The sequence below is a fragment of the Sphaeroforma arctica genome (assembly GCF_001186125.1).
Source record: "Sphaeroforma arctica JP610 unplaced genomic scaffold supercont1.51, whole genome shotgun sequence".
NCBI classification, from domain to species: Eukaryota; class Ichthyosporea; order Ichthyophonida; genus Sphaeroforma; species Sphaeroforma arctica.
The window spans coordinates 15203-33442 of NW_014040507.1; the positions used below are offsets into that span (position 1 = coordinate 15203).

Consider the following 18240-nt stretch of genomic DNA (forward strand, 5'->3'; position numbering starts at 1 on the left):
TAGATCGTCTATAGTGAGTAGTTGTCGTCACTTGTTTTTAAATGTGTGTATTCACATGTCGTGTCAATGGTTAGGTGTGATTTGATCGGCTCACCCCTACAGCTGCATGTGTTTGTCGTACTGTGCAACAATTACGGCATGTGTGTGGGTATGGGAATTGTAAAGTTATGGTATGTGTGTGTGTATGGGTATTATAATGTTGTGATATATATGTGTGTGTGTATGGGTATTATAATGTTGTGATATGTGTGTGTGTGTGTGTATAGGAATTGTAAAACTGTGGTATGTGTGTGTGTATGGGTATTATAAAGCTATGGTATGTGTGTGTGTATGGGAATTTTAAAGTTGTGGTATGTGTGTGTGTGGGTATCATTTGAATAAATTCTCTCCCGGGCACACGCAACTTCAACCATAAGCTTCACCGACTCAAAAGGATGTACGCTTGCATATGCGTATAGAAGGTACACTTACATATGCGTATATAAGGTACGCTTACATATGCGTATATAAGGTACGCTTATATATGCGTATATAAGGTACGCTTACATATGCGTATAGAAGGTACGCTTACATATGCGTATAGAAGGTACGCTTACATATGCGTATATGTGAAATATTATGCCACGTGGCAGTATGTGCTCACACACGGCCTCCCAAACGCACACTTCACTTCAGAGGAGCCAGCCAATCGTTTGACGGCAGCATAGTCATTCTTCGCCAACGGCTGCCGTTGGCCAGAGATTTCTGTTTGTATGTGCTGTTGAATCAGGAGAGGCTGGTGTGGTACGCCAACACAGATCCAGCAGCGTACAAGGACCTTAACAAGACACTGGATACGGAATTCAAGGGTAGGTGGGGGACACGCACTTGTGACACGGCACACACACACATCAAGCACATACATACACACACACAACAAGCACGCGTTTCACGACACACGCACACATCAAGCACGTGTGACACGACACAAACACACACAACAAGCACACGTTACATGACACACACACACATCAAGCACGTGTGACACGACAAACTCACACACAACAAGCACACGTTACACGAAACACACACACATCAAGCACGTGTGACACGGCACACTCACACACAACAAGCACGCGTTACACGACACACACACATACAACAAACACACGTTACACGACACACACACACACAACAAGCACGCGTTACACGACACATTCACCCACAACAAGCACACGACACACACACACATCAAGCACGCGTTACACGACACATTCACCCACAACAAGCACACGACACACACACATCAAGCACGCGATACACGACACACTCACCCACAACAAGCACGCGTTACACTACACACACACAGACACAAGACGTGTGACACGGAACAAACACTCACACAACAAGCACACTTTACACGACACATACACACACAACAAGCACGTGTGACACGACACACACACACACATCAGGCACGTGTGACACGGCACAGTCATACACAACAAGCACGCGTTACACGGCACATACACACACACACATCAAGCACGTGTGACACGACAAACTCTCACACAACAAGCACACTTTACACGACACACTCACACACAACAAGCACGCGTTACACGACACACACTCACATCAAGCACATGTGACACAACACACTCACACACATCAAGCACGCGTTACACGACACACACACACACATCAAGCACGTGTGACACGACAAATTCACACACAACAAGCACACTTTACACGACACATACACACATGAAGCACGTGTGACACGGCACACTCACAAACAACAAGCACGCGTTACACGACACACACTCACATCAAGCACATGTGACACAACACACTCACACACATCAAGCACGCGTTACACGACACACACACACACATCAAGCACGTGTGACACGACAAACTCACACACAACAAGCACACTTTACACGACACATACACACATGAAGCACGTGTGACACGGCACACTCACATACAACAAGCACGCGTTACACCACGCACACTCACATCAAGCACGTGTGACACGACACACTCACACACAACAAGCACGCGTTACACGACACTCACACACATTAAGCACGTGTGACACGGCGCACTCATACACAACAAGCACGCGTTACACGACACGCACACATCAATCACGTGTGACACGACACACACACACACAACAAGCACTTGTCATACGGCACACACACACACACGCACCGATGGATAGACTGAAAGCCTACATAAATAGGAAACCACTTGTATTGAAGTCAAGGGTGTGGGGGGTTCAGGCCTGAGATATACAATCCTTCGAAAGCACAGCATTAACGAGTTACGTCTATATGAACACACTCAGTCAGACCTCAAGGCAAAGTTCAAGAGGATATTTATTTTTTATGTTTGGCCCTCCTCATGCGCTGCAGATATCCTGGAGGTGAGCGATAACCTTCTCAATGCAGATGCCAGCCCAGTCCCCAACTCTACGCCCGGCCAAAGGTATGCGCTGGCGATACAAGTGCGTTGCAAAACACTCTGTGGTGTCTCAGACCACTCACTAACCTCTATGTATGTGTGCACTCACTATCATCTATGTATGTGTGCACTCGCTAACATCTATGTCTTTGTGCACTCACTATCATCTATGTATGTGTGCACTCACTAACATCTATGTATTTGTGCACTCACTAACATCTATGTATGTCTGCACTCAATTTAACGGCACTTTTGGAGCTGTTTACAGACGCTTTCTCAGTGCATATCCATTGCAACTGCGACAAACTATACGCTTGATAGTTTTAATATCAGTAGTATCATAGCTATTGGGAGCCTTCGCATACACATACATTCACATCTATTCTTAAGACGGTTTGATACGATGACAGATTCGCTTTCACTCGCATTATTCTATTTGTACTCTCGAGCGCTTTTTTGTAGATTATACGTGTTTGGTATATTAGTAACTAATACTTGTTAACTGTATGATACCTTATCTCTATCTTACCATGATCTAATATTAAGTGCTTGATATTCCGTTACTATCTTACTCTGATTACATGTTATTGTTCATGACCACAGGAGGGCTTCAAGCATGTCGCCCTCAGCGCGCAAGCAGTCTGTGTTCCGCCGTGTGAGTAGACCTGTTTCAGCACTTCTCAGCAGTCCCAGCAGTACGTAGTCCATTCGATTGTGGTCTCGTTAATGAGTGTGTGTTATCAGCTGTTTCAGCAGTCCCAGCAGTACGTAGTCTATTCGATTGTGGTCTCGTTAATGTTTTGTTATCAGCCTGTTTCAGCAGTACGTAGTCCATTCGATTGTGGTCTCTTTAAAGTGTGTGTGTTATCAGCTGTTTCAGCACTTCTCAGCAGTACGTAGTCCATTCGATTGTGGTCTCATTAATGTTTGTGTTATCAGCTGTTTCAGTACTTCTCAGCAGTCCCAGCAGTACGTAGTCCATTCGATTGTGGTCTCGTTAATGAGTGTGTGTTATCAGCTGTTTCAGCAGTCCCAGCAGTACGTAGTCCATTCGATTGTGGTCTCGTCAATGTTTGTGTGTTATAAGCTTTCCATTCGATTGTGGTCAAGTGTGTGTGTTATCAGCTGTTTCAGTACTTCTCAGCAGTACGTAGTCCATTTGATTGTGGTCTCATTAATGTTTGTGTTATCAGCTGTTTCAGTACTTCTCAGCAGTCCCAGCAGTATGTAGTCCATTCGATTGTGGTCTCGTTAATGAGTGTGTGTTATCAGCTGTTTCAGTACTTCTCAGCAGTACGTAGTCCATTCGATTGTGGTCTCGTCAATGTTTGTGTGTTATAAGCTTTTCAGCAGTCCCAGCAGTACGTAGTCCATTCGATTGTGGTCAAATGTGTGTGTTATCAGCTGTTTCAGCACTTCTCAGCAGTACGTAGTCCATTTGATTGTGGTCTCATTAATGTTTGTGTTATCAGCTGTTTCAGTACTTCTCAGCAGTCCCAGCAGTACGTAGTCTATTCGATTGTGGCCCCGTTAATGTTTGTGTGCTGACAGCTGTTCAGCACTTCTCAGCAGTCCCAGCAGTACGTAACCCATTCGATTGTGGTCTCGTTAATGTTTGTGTGTTATCAGCTGTTTCAGCACTTCTCAGCAGTCCCAGGAATAATGCTGCCTGTGTGTGTACTATTCCTGATCTGGCTGTGTGTATACATACCTACATTCTTATACTATTGCGATTCATTGTGGATTCGGCATGCACTCGCGGAGGCACATCTCTCCCAGATACGATGTTTGTTTGTGGCTGTCCATGCAATTGTGAGCTTGTACTCGTCAGCTTGTGTTACCTCCTTGCACTTACGATGCATTACTGAACCCAACGCGTCATGCATGTGATGAATCTCATTTGGCTTAAACCGAAACCCCATTTATACAGCTGCAATCGTATGTGCATTTGCAGTCCACGTCATGATTAAACCCGTGCTCAATCGTGTCCATATAACTGACTCCACAATTTAGGGCCAAACACTGCGCAACAGTCAGAGAGTCACTTCTGGCATGCGCTGGTGAATGACAGACCGCGCCCGGACGCCAATCCTTAACCCTAATAATAAAAAGAAGTACTATCTCACCGAACTAGTAACTGAGGGTTTTGTGCGAAGTTTATTGGGGTAGCATCTATACTGATATTCTGTGTTAAGTTCGACATATGATGTGAATGGTTTGCTAATTTGGAGAGTTATAAACTGTGCGAGCGTATAGTGCATTCGCATCAGACCGCTCGCTACAAGACGCAGCGTAGGATGGGGCATACGTGCGTCTGATGTTGTGTGCAACCGGTTTTACATAAAGTTGGAGGGTGCTTCGTGTAGTTTCATCAGCATTGCATAGAATTGCTATATCAGATACACGTACAGACAAATAATCGCGTGAAAGCTCTTAACTATATTGCCGGCATATTGTGTGTTTTGCAATGAACCCTGCCGCCTCCCATGTAGTGCGAGTGGAGAGACCATAACCACCGAGCGAGTCTCTGAAAACCCCTTCGAGAAATCATTTTGCTTCCACATCTTTCGTCTGCAAAGGGACATTCAACACTTCACCGTCAATCACATCCGCGGACAGCTCGCCGTACGACTACCCTATAACAACGTTATTGATGACAAGTTAGTTTGTATAGCTTCGAGTATGCAGTCGGGGCAGGAATTGGGAGGGTGTGAGTCTATACACCTACCGCAGAACATGGGTGTGCACCTCTCGCCACAATTCAGCGCAGATTTCTCACTTATGGTCGATAGAATGGTGAAGAGTGATAGGGAAGACCTACGAGTTACGATCAGAGATATTCCGCTCTTAGCTACTTACTTTCCTATGGCATCCTTAGCAGCCTTCAAACTCTTAAGTAGTAGTGGCGCAGTGGTGTTGTTGCAGTAGTTCGTTTACTTCTGCCAATCTTGTACTCTAAAGCGTGCGTGCAACCTCGTCGACATGTTCGTTAGCATTTCTTGCTTAGAATAGTCCAGCTGCTAGGGATTACGCTGCTAAGTGAGACAAGGCTAACTCCCTGCACAGGCGTCCAGCTGCTAAGGATTACGCTGCTAAGTGAGACAAGGCTAACTCCCTGCACAGGCCAGACTCAATCGATGCTATCCCTAGGTTTCATAAAGAAATCACCCGACACAATGGCGGATCTATACTTTCTAATCTTTGCAATTTGTAATCCTGGGCAGTAGTGCGGTATCAAAATTTATATCTGCTCTAGGTTGTATTTGCGCTTGAATTCTTTTTTACTAGCAGCATTGCCATCGACCAGAGCTTATTAGCGTGTAAAAGATTGCCATTCTGTGCATTGAGAAACGCTGATCAACTCTCCCCTTCGTAGTGGCTACCAACTTCTGTCACCAAATTCGCAGTCACCGCCTTCACAAACCTTCCTAGTTTGTATGTTGGTAGGCTGGATCTGACTGGGTTCGGCCTATGCTGTGTGAAACTTGTTGGGTAGAAACTACCAGGGGTATGAGTAGAACATTGGTGTTTGTATCGGGGCAGACCCAGTCAGCTGACAAAATCTCCGATAGAGTCAGTTGACTGTGTAGTATATAACACGCAGGGGAGTGCATGAGTGAGTCAAACCCGTTTTCGTATTCGAACTGTGTGGAGACTATCCGTGCGTTGCTGCCAGGTGAGTCGACCACAATCTCAACAACAAAAACCTGAGAAAATCTCAGGAGTGACATCTCATCAACATCTCTCGTTTTAGGGTTTAGGGTTTTAGGCCACTAGGGAATTTGAGGTTTATACTTGATATATTTGTTCAGTGAAACCTTGGCCCTCTTGATGGCAGGCCGCCTGACTCGAAATTTTTTACTATTTTTAGAACACAAAATACCGCTTAATTATTGATTGGCTGCGAAATTTATTATCAAATACTACTATAAAACATATACAAACACGTACACACAAAGCAGCTAAGCGACTTGAAACACGTACAGCGCACTTGTTTGGCCTGGTACGGGGACGAGTGTTGCTGTGATTCCTTGACCTGCTGCGGAACCGCTTCCTTGACCCTCAGAATTGCTTTCTCTATCGTTTGTTGCCTTTAAAAGTGCAAGCAGTAAGTTTCGGCGCACTTGTACTCTCGAGTTCTTGTCATAATTCACACCTCGGCGATCTAACTCAGCGTTTACAAGTAGGGATGAACCGTCCATCACCCAAGCATACTCACTCAAGCTCCTAGCTAAGACAATCTTATCGCGCATATTGGCAGCATTAGCTCACGGACCAGAGAACTTCAAATTGTAGCGTTTCAGCTCGATTACAAGTTCTTCATAATTCATAGTTGACACATTGCGCCATTGTTCAAAAGTCTCGTCCGGCCCTCCAGTAACCGCCACTTGTAAGTTCTGTATGTTCTTTTCTCGGGCGGTTTTCATCTTTGATCTCTTCATTGAAGTCTTGTTTTTATACTGTGTATTTAACATCACCACCATATTGTTCGCAGCTATGTTAATAATCGTAGCAAGTATTGGTTTGTAAAACGTCATTTCTCGATTACGTCCACACTCAGTGCACTCTGTTAATAGTGAAGCGCATGTGTTATGTGTACGTACACGTGCATTGACAATTGCTTGAAGAGTGCTCACACTTACCTTTGCATTGTATATATCCTCGAAAAGTTTGTCACGTACACACCTTTTGCAGACAGATAGAACGTCTCAATAACAGAAAGTGCATCTGTGTATAGTCCGGAATCATAGGTGATATTGCATTTGTGAGTGCTAATACGTGTTCTGTTGTAGTTTGATGGTCTTCTCTATGAGAAAGGTCAAATACGTCTCTAACCTGTGTTCGGTCACAACTCCCATCTCTTGTTGATGCAGCTTGGTAAACCTTGTGCACGACTCGCTTTCTTTCGTGTTCTTCAAAGGCTGTAACGTCAACATCCGGCTCGTCCCTACAATATTACAACCAGTATCATAGCGCAATAGTATTTGTCAGTAATATGTGAGTTTGTTTTGTTTAGTAATTTGTAAAAGTATTGTTGTATAATTAATTATTGTAAAGAACTTACAATACATAGCAAAGCATCATATTCATTGCTACTTCATCATATCATACCCATTGCCACTTCGGGCTGCGCCGAAGTGGAGTTCGATGCGGTCGTTACAAGCCTCTTTGGGAATTGCATAGTCGAAATTAAGATCAAACAGTTGATACCGAATCATTTCGCCAAGTGCTTCGCATGTGTGGATAGCTGTCATAAATATGTCTTCTGTTAGGCCGTGGTGTTCGCTTAAGAGTCTTTCTTTTCGACTTTCCTGCATCTGCAACAACTCTCGCCCTTGTCTCAGTCCGCCATGAACGCAGCCAGATAGGAAAAATGTTAGTTAACACGGTAAGTCTTTGTATACATCTTCGACTGTCTTCTTTAGTGTATGGATAGCTCATTGGGTCCCTTTTTCTCTTGCCTTTTGTTGTGCTTTTAATATTTAGAGGCTTCCAGAAAAGCTCTCTAAACGCACAATTAAGATTATTGAGTACCGGCTGTAGGCGATATATCGTAGTATACGTTTCGGAATACGTTCTTCACCGGACACTCGCAATGTATACCAATTGTAACAGATGCTCCGTCTCCTCTATCTATGGCTAGGGCCGCTTGTAGCTCTTTGGAGAATGTCTACGAATTAAATGAAGGTGTGAAATCGATCAATATATAAATGTAGTAATATATTTCTTAAAATCAAAATTATGTATAAGAAGTTAATCATACACAATGGTACACTTACTTGTACTACTGGCAGAGATTTCTGTTTGTCGAATGAAAACGGATATGCTGTTTTTTATGACACTCTGCATGTTTTGTATGGTACATTCTTTTCTTGTATGTCGTATAGTTTTTCGATGTCTTTAAATTTGGCGATTCCAGCTGTCAACATCTAACATAGCCGGATAGTGCAATTCCTTCTTGTATGCCAAACGCCAACAATTACGGAAATTCTTATATTTATACACATAACAGAATGCTAGGTATGTGCGAACCTGTCTATTTGGTATATATTTAAATTTGGCGATTCGTTCATCGTAGTGTTTTTGACTCCATGCTACCATTTCTTCCTCGGTAGCTGTATCCACATCAGTGCTGTATTTCATACTCAATCTAGTGAATGTACTTCTACTAGTAGCATGTGCGTCAGTCATGTGTCGAACTGGGGAACAGAAGCGATGGTACACCTTTTTCTTTCAATTGCCTTTTCGGATATGGATTCATCCCTCTTTTACGGTTCGCATGTTTTTGAAAGTCTTTATCCGTCAGGGGATAGAAGTCTTCGTCTGGGAAATGTTTGCTACATTAATATCTAGGTACACATTTGACGTTACCTTTGGCAGATACTGTTATAAAATAGTAATTTGGGCCAAAGCACTGGATAAGCATGATTTCACTGGTAAAACAGTGAGCCTTCCGACTCATCTGGATGTGGAAATTGATAGGTGTGAGTATGATCTCTAGCGGTACCGGACTGGCATCCATCCACGACGCAACTAACTATCACAGAAAGGTAACTAGCGACGGAACACTACGTGCAAACACACCCCATACTACGTTAGATACGTTAAATAATGTGTGTTTGAACATTGATGTGTGTGTGTACGAATTTGCGAAATTGAGCCAGTAGCGACCATTTATTTTAGAAATATATATTTCTAATGGAAAATTTATTTTTAGAATTGCGGAAAACTTGCCAAGCAAATTTTAAGCGGTATGGGCATATACCCAAATGTACCAAGCAAAAGAGTCAGCGGCCTGTCATTCGGACGTTAGTTCGATCCCCTGTATTTTGTTAATTTTAAGTCTTCTTCTCTTTCTAGAGGGTCATGGTGAAACTTATACTATGAAGTATCCGTTTTCCAAGCGGACTTTATTTTGGTACAATTTGTTCCAAAATACGTTCGCTGTATATACCCTTGTGTTCGGTACTACATTTGTCACTGTAGGGGGAACAGACACAATTGTCCCGGTGTGCCCACTTACACTGTCCTCTGGTTGTCTGGCGAATAAATAGAGAAGCAAACGCCAAAGACCGGAAAACTCAGATAGAAGAATAAAAAGAAAATTATGTGGATGGGGAAATTGAGAAACGATAATCCCATTGGACATGGATGAGGTGCGTGGGAATAGTTTATGGGCTTTCCAGCCGCCCAGGCTTCAGCCCTCAGCCCTCAGTCCTCAGTCAGTGCTCAGCAGCTCAGGCCAAGGCCTCAGAGGCCCGCTCAGGCCTCAGGGTTATTAGGACTCGGGGCTCACTCAAGGTCTCAGAGACTGACTCACAGCCACAGGCCCACAGCCCACAGGCCAAAGCCCACAGGACTCAGGCCTCAGGGCCTCAGGCCAAATTTCCACTTTTGCACGTAGTGCCGGAGTCATAGAACTCGAAAAAAGGCATCTGATTGTCATTCTGGTATCACAATCATTTTTTTTTATTCCTGTTCCTTTTCTATTTTTTGTACAAATGTTTTTAAAATAAATACAAACTTTTACAAAAGACGGAGTCATAAAAGTCTCAGCCTCCACGCGAGTCCACTCTCCAGTCTCCAGTCAAGTCTCAACCAGAGAGTGACTATCTCTCTCTCTCTCTAGTCTGAAGTCCTCACAGAGTCACACAACTCACTTAGGCGCCCGAGGGCCGAGGGCGGCCCGAAATTTTATTAAAAACTAAAAACCAAATGATACATTAATACATATTTATCATGTACCTCTGGTACTCTGGACTCTGGACTCTGGATCGAGTCACCAACTCTCCACTTATTTATCTTTTATCTGATTCCTCTAAAATTTACATCGAATCAACAATGCCACGGCACCGCCATGCCGTGAATCCTCTCATAAAATTATAGAGTGACAACTAGCAAAACAGTGAAAACACAAACAAAGAATAAGCGATGTGATCTCGCTCAACACAAATGTCTATTTGTGTTCACTGTTTAATTTTAGGTACTACCCGTTCCGCTTCCTGTTGAAACTATCGAATTTAGTACACTTTTGAAATATTTGATTTGTGAAGGACAACCCCTATCATGAGTCACATCACCTCATAGTTCATACTATGTGCGTGTTGTATAGTACCTATCCGCGACTAGTCAAGTGTTGAAGTACGGTGACATTTACATACTGTGTGCACGTAGTCGACATACATTACAAGGCACCAATCTGGCGATATGCTAACTAGGAAATTTCAGTTTTTCAATAAGAATTAAATTCAAATTATTTCCATATCACCACTACGCTGCTAAGCAATGAAGACAATCCGGAAGCGGAAGTCGCCGTACAGCTTGTCTGTTTGGAATTATGCCACTTCAAAATCAAATCAAGTAGCTTGCCAGTACCTTTTAGTGTTGAAAATGAACTATTTACGTGGTTGTCTGGTGCATACTCTACTAAATGTAAAACCTGCGTTGATATTCTGTAGACCAGCTATGTACGCGGACAACTATACCGTTGATTCCGACTGAGACTTCCATTCAAAATATTATTGGGTGATCTAGCCCGGTAATTTCAGTAAACAGCAACTGATCACATACGTGGTACATTTCATCAGCGTCTTGTACCAATAAAAATGTGCATTAATGTCTATTTTTTTTCTACCAATTTATATAGTGTTTTCCCTACATTTGAAGGTTTATAGTCCTGTTTCTGTTGAAATTCGCGAAATTCGTTCGCGTGTATAATTGTCGCTGTCCGCCTTTTTTTTTTAAACACTGTCATTATACCTTCTTGTTCAATTTTAAGAAGGCTATGACTGTGTGATTCTAAAAAATGAACGTAGATTCCCATCTACTAATTCCTGAGGGATGTTTCGAGAAAAGGTTGAAATATATACAGTTATACACTACGAATCATAATTGTATTAGTCGTATTTCTTTTTTAGTCTACAGCTAATATGCATCGTCGTAACCAACTATTGATTGGCAGACTTTTAAGGCATTTGCGCGAAACTCCTAATCGAGTGTTGCCATTATTATTATTGTTGTTAGTTTTTAAGGGATCTTGAAGTTGCCAGTGTGCATTCTATAAGTTTTATATTTATAAATAACGTAGTTTTGAATTTGCGCGCTGTTGACCTCGATTCGTAAGAGCTGCATATTGGCGTGGTGACATCTATTTATCTCGAGATGTTGTTGGCTTGTTGTTTTGCATCTTGAATTCATTTGCTGTCAAAATTGTTGTTATTATTTGCTGTCATGAAAAGCGACAATTTAACTGTCATTCGAATGCCCCAGGGAATCGTAAACTTTGCATAAAGTCTCATGTACAATTGTACATAGTTTCCGATATGATGAGTTGATGAGATGACCCAATTTTATTTTATTTTTTATATTTTTATAAAAAAAGTGCATATTTGCAGTCGCCTGTCATCAAAATCAATACATATTTAAAAATGCCCCAGAGAGAATCGATTCGAAGCAATGTTTGCAGAAACTGATAACTCGGAATATTTATAAAAATCTGTTTACATAAATACAATACAGTATTATACACAAATACGTAAATAAATATGATGATATGACCTTATTTATATTTTTATTGTTTTCATAGTTTGCCTTGTTTTTTTATTAAATAAAAAGGGTTTTGCTTTTTATGAATATCTTTATACGGCACTGGTGACAATAAAACTATTAACCAGTTCAGGCCCAGTTCCCTACCAGTCTCATACTTATACTTTTTCGAGTTTACTTTGCGTTTAAGATGTAAATAGCGTGATTTTAGCACATTTATTGCACTTCTTGTATTAGTTCTTTATCGGCCTCAGAGGAGAGGTCGACGTATGTTAGACACGAATAGTGTCAACTGTAAAACCATGGGCGAATCCGAAGCAATAGCTAAGACAGAGGACGCCTATATACATGTGTCTAACTGCTAACATATGTCAAGCCCTTAAGACCGACAAGGACCTAACATAAGTGCAACAAATGGGTTATATCCGCGCTACAATATATAACATTTAAGTCGAGCGCTTTCACCCGACAGCTAACAAACAAACCGGCAGATAACAAACACATCTCACAAGTGCTTAAAATCACGCTAATTACATTAATACACCTATATTTAAGCAAATTAAACTCAAAAAGGTACAAGTATGAGACTGGTAGGAAACTGGGCCTGAGGTGGTTAATAGTTTTATTGTTATTAGTGCCGTATAGACATTCTGTATAGACAATCCTTTTTTTATGAAAACGTATCTATTTTTACTTTGATTTGTTTTTGTTTTTGGAATCTTATCTTCGATCTTATGAATCGCGAATGCTTTTGATAAAAAATTGCTCTTCTTTAGAATTGATATATTGTTTGTTTATCTGAATTCTGAGAGACTCTGAGTTACTGAGTCATACTGATTACCGGGGAGTGATTCCAGCACTGTCACTCTGAGTCTGAAGACTTTGAGTCTCTGAGTGGCTGACCCCTTTTTTTTGTAACGGCGGCCTTTGTTTCCATGTTTTGGTGTCCCCAAATCGTCTTTCCCACCTGCAGTACAACATTGAGTATACCCATTAGTCCATTACCAGGGGGCCATGCCCACAGGCCACAGGCCCACAGCCTCCACAATTCCACAGAACCAACTCCCGACTCCCGACTCCCGACTGGGATCGGGTCCCAAGGACCCAAGCCCAAGTCCAAAACTCCAAACTCCAACCCGAGTTACCCAACTCACAAATCCGAAATCCCAACGACCGGCCCCAACTTTATAGAAAGTAAAGTTAAAGTATACAGCGTACCACGCGACAGGTACACAAACTGACGCGACTCGCGCGAGTGACAATTAGGGTATTGCCCAATGAAAGTAAAGTACGCAATTGGTCGCTTTTCGGATTCTAGGTTCTGTTTCTGACGATCTTCGCCAACGAAAATCTAGGCCAAATAGCGTATCATTTGATCAGTTTTGTCCAATGTGAGAAGGGCTTCAATATCATTGGCTAATTTTTTCGAACCACTGCGAGAACCTCATTGGATACTAAGTTACTTTTCCATGTGGGACTTTCTTTCCGCCGACATCTAAAAAATTATCGATCTTCGATTTTACTAAAAATACAATACAAAAAAGAAAACAAATATATGAGGGGGCGTCAGGCTATCAGTTCTATTTTAGTGTTCGTAACTGTATAGAGCTATAGGAGTATAAAGCTAAAGTTTTCGAGACGACAAATCCCAAACTCGATCTTCATTGCTATTTACAACTTCAAAATGGTTTCTATCTCCGCGCTTACTACTACAACTGAGTCTTCTGGTACGATGTTTACCCGTGTGGCGGATGTAATATCACACTGGATTGAAGAGGAGGTTGAATATCTTGCCGATGTGAAGGATGTCATCGTGCATGCTTTCGATGATATCGACCAGGAGGAATTCTCACCCCGTGGCGCTAACTTTGACATGTCGTTCGAAGAGAATTCTGAACTGGATGCCTAAATGTGACACGCGGCAGCTCCAATTCATTTGAGCTTTACAGAGTCATTTAGAATTTTGGAGCATTCAAAACCATATACAAAGGAGGAAGTGAGGCACGTCATTGATTCGGCATGCGAAAACCGTTGTATATAAGGAATCGAACATAAGAATAACAGCAAACGACAGTGCTCGAGCACTGCACAATCTGAAATCGAGGAGTTGAACCCAGGCATGTTTCTAAGATACTGTCGACTGCCAGGGGCTCACATTGGGGTTACTTTAACAAGAAGTATTTATTTTTTTGCCTCACTGTCCTCTAATAGACCATATTACATTCGGCGCTGGCGCTGGTGCTCCGCAATTTATCGATCGATACAGACAGAGAGTATATGGTCGCTACAGCGTAGACGATGAGGTCAATACTAAGGCTTTAGGGCTGAGCAGTGTTTCGATCTGGATCCGTTCTGTACAAAAACTTGTATGCCTATTATATAGTATATACGATGGTGACTGACCTACCCATCTCAATCAATAAACCAAGTACCACTTATTATTATTGTATTGTGAACATAATTATTGTAATGTGTACGACGTCGAGCTATTACCTAGATTTGAATTCCAACAACGGGTTTTAAAGGGTTTTTGGTTGTTATACGTATATCTTTACTCGATTGTTGATCAGATAAATGTACGTGCGAAATTCTGCCGTAATGCAAGTCGCGATCAAAAAGCATCATCGAACTAGAATCCCACTAGAAAATTATATTATATGAGCGACTCGATAAGAAATTCAGATATTAATCTATCGTATGCACATTACACATAATCTGTATCATCGTATGCACATTACACATAATCTGTCGGCTGGCGAGTACATTGAAGAACCCCGAGACTATGTTCTAAATACAAATACAACTGCGTCCTTTTGCTGCTTTTCTACTTTGGTTTACTAGCATTATAGTCGTGGATTTTTCCAAGAGGTTGATAGAGAATGCTGTTTGGGGCTTTGGGCATTGTATCTGCCCCAAATAGTTTGATTTAGTCACTGCTATTTACACGGTTCCAACTTCCTGTGATATCCTATTTGGCACAACGTTTATACTCATTAGAGAGTATCGACAGTTTGAATAATGAGTTGACTATGAACCCGGACTACCACTATTCAATTATTACCTGGGACGATTTACTCGTGGTCAGGTACACCGGCCAACCCAGTACCTGGCTGTGAAAATGCGCGACTTGTATGCTGAACTGACCTCTGGATAGGCCTTCTAATCCTGACTTTCCCTTTTGGGAGAGAGACACTCAGTTACTTCACACTACTAGAGACTCGCTACCAAGTAGACGTCAGCATTATTGTCGTTTCGCACACTCAAACAGCGTAAATAAAATTAAACGTGTGTACATACTTAGTGAAGCTTATCCGATAAAAAGACGGTATCACATCTCACCACCATCGATGCCGCCAAAATATACTAATACTCGATATGGGATTAAAAAACTGGAGCATTGTGAATGCACTGTTGTGCCATTCGCACTGATGACCTATGTATTTATGTAAATAAATATATGTTTCAAATATTGTGAATAAAATAATTAAAAGTTGCACATAGGCCACAGAAGCCACTCACGGACAGGAGTTACAGTGGTCACTTCCCCACCGTTGTATAATAACTGCTACAAAAAAACGTATTCATCCTTATTCTAGTAGTCTCGAGGGTCGTGCAGACAGCAGACCACATTCAGAACGAAGAAACCAAAATGTCGAACGCATACTTGAACGCATACATGCTGGTAACTGGTGGCAGCCGAGGAATAGGGGCGGCTCTGTGTCATCACTTCTCTGCCCTGGGAATGACTGTCATTGCCACTGGCAGAAGCAAGCGGTCCTTGTTGGACATGCGCAGCAAAGCGAGAAAGCCTGAGAACATAGTTGTGTGTGCGGAGAACTGTGCGACGGACGAGGGACGACATCAGATAGCTGAGTTTATGCACGAGCAGTGCGCTGGGAAACTACAGTACCTGATTCACAATGCGGGTATGTAGAGGTTTGTTCGAACGAGGCGGTCTGTGGGGACAAATGATTGTGTATCTGGATGTAGTCTGGCTGTAGTTGAGTTGCTATTGTGACATTCTGACAGCTATACCTTGGACTCGGTGATTGCAATGGACTGCAAGCAATTGAATTGGGATCCTGCATCCCATACCAGTTTTTAGTTTACAACATAGCATTGAAATAATGATGTAGTGTTCCAAGTGTGTAATGGCAAGAATCTACGTATACTTGAAGACAATCATGATTCATATTAAGCTAGCATTGGAGTGGCATACAGTGGGGAAACTGATTCTCCATATCGATATAGTAATGTATGTAGTCGTCACGATATGTTTCGTCAGTGTTAGCTGAAGTATCTTGGTGGCTGTACCGTTGTATGATTATTGACAGTGTGTCACTGTTTATAAAGTACACTTTGGCGTTGCAGACCCTTTCTCTGCTATCTATCCAATTGCCTCAATCGAATATGTGTCTGTAAGATGAGTCGCCTCCTTTGGATGAGTACAATCCGGGAGGCCTTTATTTGTGGCTTTGTACTCAAACCTCATACCGATGTTGATATGCATGTATCCATGCATGTCTTTCAGTAAGCACGTGATCACAACTCAACCATTTAAGCCAGCCTACCTATCCAGAATATGCGCAATTGCTTCGTTCTATCACATCTGTATTTCAATCAAGAACGCGCATGTTCTGACATGGTTCGTACGTGTGCTTAACAGCAGGGCACTACGTTTGTATTTACCCTCAGTGGTATATATATTTCAAACCACCACTGCTGAAACGTAGTCAAAATGTCTATTAACATATTCATGATAGGCTGTACAGTTTGCAATCGCTTCTTCAGGCGCTATCGTGACCAGTGAAGAATGCATGAGTCATCGTGACCAGTGGAGTATGCATGAGTTGTGCCGTGGCATTTGGTGGTTGTGGTGCTCGTGGTGTATATGCTTTCGTTGCCAGTCGAGTGACACAAGCAAGTGTCGTGTGGGGGCGATTGCAGGTCTTGTCTTACCATAACCATAATAACTTTACAAGTGATGCCCGGGACTATTTAGTATTCCATTGGAAATCAGTTACACGTAGTATGTACATCTATTTCTACCTCAAATCCCCTCCCCTCTCTCTCTCGCTTTTATAGTCGACTATAACCGATTGACTAGCATGATTCGTTCAATCATGCTCGTTGCAACAATTGCAGTGATATATCGTATGCGTGTAGTGTCGATTGGCTTGGGGTTGGGACGTAGACGTGTGTGCACACTTCGCTATTCATCAAAGGAGAGAAGGCAAGCACAGCGTTAAGACTATCTAAAGCTAAAGCATTAAGGCTACCTATTGCGACAAGTTCTAGTTACGGATTGTTGCAAATCTGGTTGGCATCCATACACATAGGTGGGTGGCGGGGGGGGGGGGGGATCTGACCATTGTATATTATAGGAGTATAGCAGAACCAGTAATGTTATTTTACCAATCGTCTGCAGGGGTTCTTGGGACGGTGGACAGTGCAGAGAAGATCAAGTTAAATGAGTTCAGAGAGTCTATGGCTGTGAATGCGGAGGCGCCTTTCTTTTTGACCCAGGCGTTGCTGAAGGAGATGGTCCCTGGTGCAAGGTACAGGTTGGATGTTGGGCGATTCTATACATATATGGAAAGTGTGCCATGTGATACTTTCCATTATGTATATAATCGTATGTGATAAGCATATATGTGGCCGCGAGTTTCTCTTCGCTTATGTTCGCGTAAAACAACGATCCTCCGGTGAATTTGATAACTTACATTGAACGCGAGTGTTCGTCTGTAGTTTCCCTTGTGTCTAGCTTTCGTCCCAGTCACTCCTTTGTAGTGTTGTACTTCAACCTCATATTGTACCCATACCAAGCCTGCTGCCGTTGTTCACACACTGATCGCTGCATTCCTTTCTTTTGTGTGCTATCCAGGGTGTTGCATGTGTCAACCGGAGCCGCTCACGGGGGCTTCCACGGGTGGTCACTCTACTGCATTACAAAGGCCGCCATGCTTATGGTATACAAGTAGGTGCACCTGCACCTCTACACGGGTGGTCACTTTTGCACCCTGCAGTACTGTACTTGGCTGAAGGTGCACTTGCACCTCTAAACGGGTGGCCACTTTTGCACACTGCAGTACTGTACTTGACTGAAGGTGCGCATGCACCTCTACACGGGTGGTCACTTTTGCACCCTGCAGTACTGTACTTGGCTGAAGGTGCACCTGCACCTCTAAACGGGTGGTCACTTTTGCACCCTGCAGTACTGTACTTGGCTGAAGGTGCACC

The 18240-nt window shown here is 42.6% G+C and overlaps 4 protein-coding genes across 4 annotated transcripts; 3 read left to right on the top strand and 1 right to left on the bottom strand.

The window, feature by feature from the left end:
- Positions 1–618: 618 nt before the first annotated feature.
- Positions 619–5420, top strand: SARC_01302 (hypothetical protein; the record flags this gene model as incomplete). The annotated part of the gene is made up of 4 exons (XM_014304956.1): positions 619–631; positions 678–848; positions 2406–2478; positions 4947–5420. 4 exons carry the CDS (start codon positions 619–621, stop codon positions 5380–5382), a joined length of 693 nt encoding a protein of 230 aa, XP_014160431.1. The 3' UTR covers positions 5383–5420.
- Positions 5421–6382: 962 nt separating this feature from the next.
- Positions 6383–6707, bottom strand: SARC_01303 (hypothetical protein; the record flags this gene model as incomplete). The annotated part of the gene is made up of 1 exon (XM_014304957.1): positions 6383–6707. The coding sequence occupies one exon, from the start codon at positions 6705–6707 to the stop codon at positions 6417–6419; it is 291 nt and encodes a 96-aa protein (XP_014160432.1). The 3' UTR covers positions 6383–6416.
- A 6852-nt stretch (positions 6708–13559) lies between these two features.
- SARC_01304 (hypothetical protein) lies at positions 13560–14436 on the top strand. Its single transcript, XM_014304958.1, has one exon. It carries the CDS (start codon positions 13685–13687, stop codon positions 13907–13909), a length of 225 nt encoding a protein of 74 aa, XP_014160433.1. The 5' UTR covers positions 13560–13684; the 3' UTR covers positions 13910–14436.
- Positions 14437–15505: 1069 nt separating this feature from the next.
- Positions 15506–18228, top strand: SARC_01305 (hypothetical protein). Its single transcript, XM_014304959.1, has 3 exons — positions 15506–15926; positions 17429–17558; positions 17885–18228. The coding sequence occupies exons 1-3, from the start codon at positions 15650–15652 to the stop codon at positions 17979–17981; spliced, it is 504 nt and encodes a 167-aa protein (XP_014160434.1). The 5' UTR covers positions 15506–15649; the 3' UTR covers positions 17982–18228.
- Positions 18229–18240: the final 12 nt, after the last annotated feature.

Bases quoted from the DNA above. Each gene is read 5' to 3' on its own strand.
- SARC_01305 (XM_014304959.1), top strand. From the start codon at position 15,650: ATGTCGAACGCATACTTGAACGCATACATGCTGGTAACTGGTGGCAGC. The intron at 15,927-17,428 runs GTATGTAGAGGT...AATCGTCTGCAG, and splicing joins GTACCTGATTCACAATGCGG to GGGTTCTTGGGACGGTGGAC. The intron at 17,559-17,884 runs GTACAGGTTGGA...TGTGCTATCCAG, and splicing joins GAGATGGTCCCTGGTGCAAG to GGTGTTGCATGTGTCAACCG.
- SARC_01304 (XM_014304958.1), top strand. From the start codon at position 13,685: ATGGTTTCTATCTCCGCGCTTACTACTACAACTGAGTCTTCTGGTACG.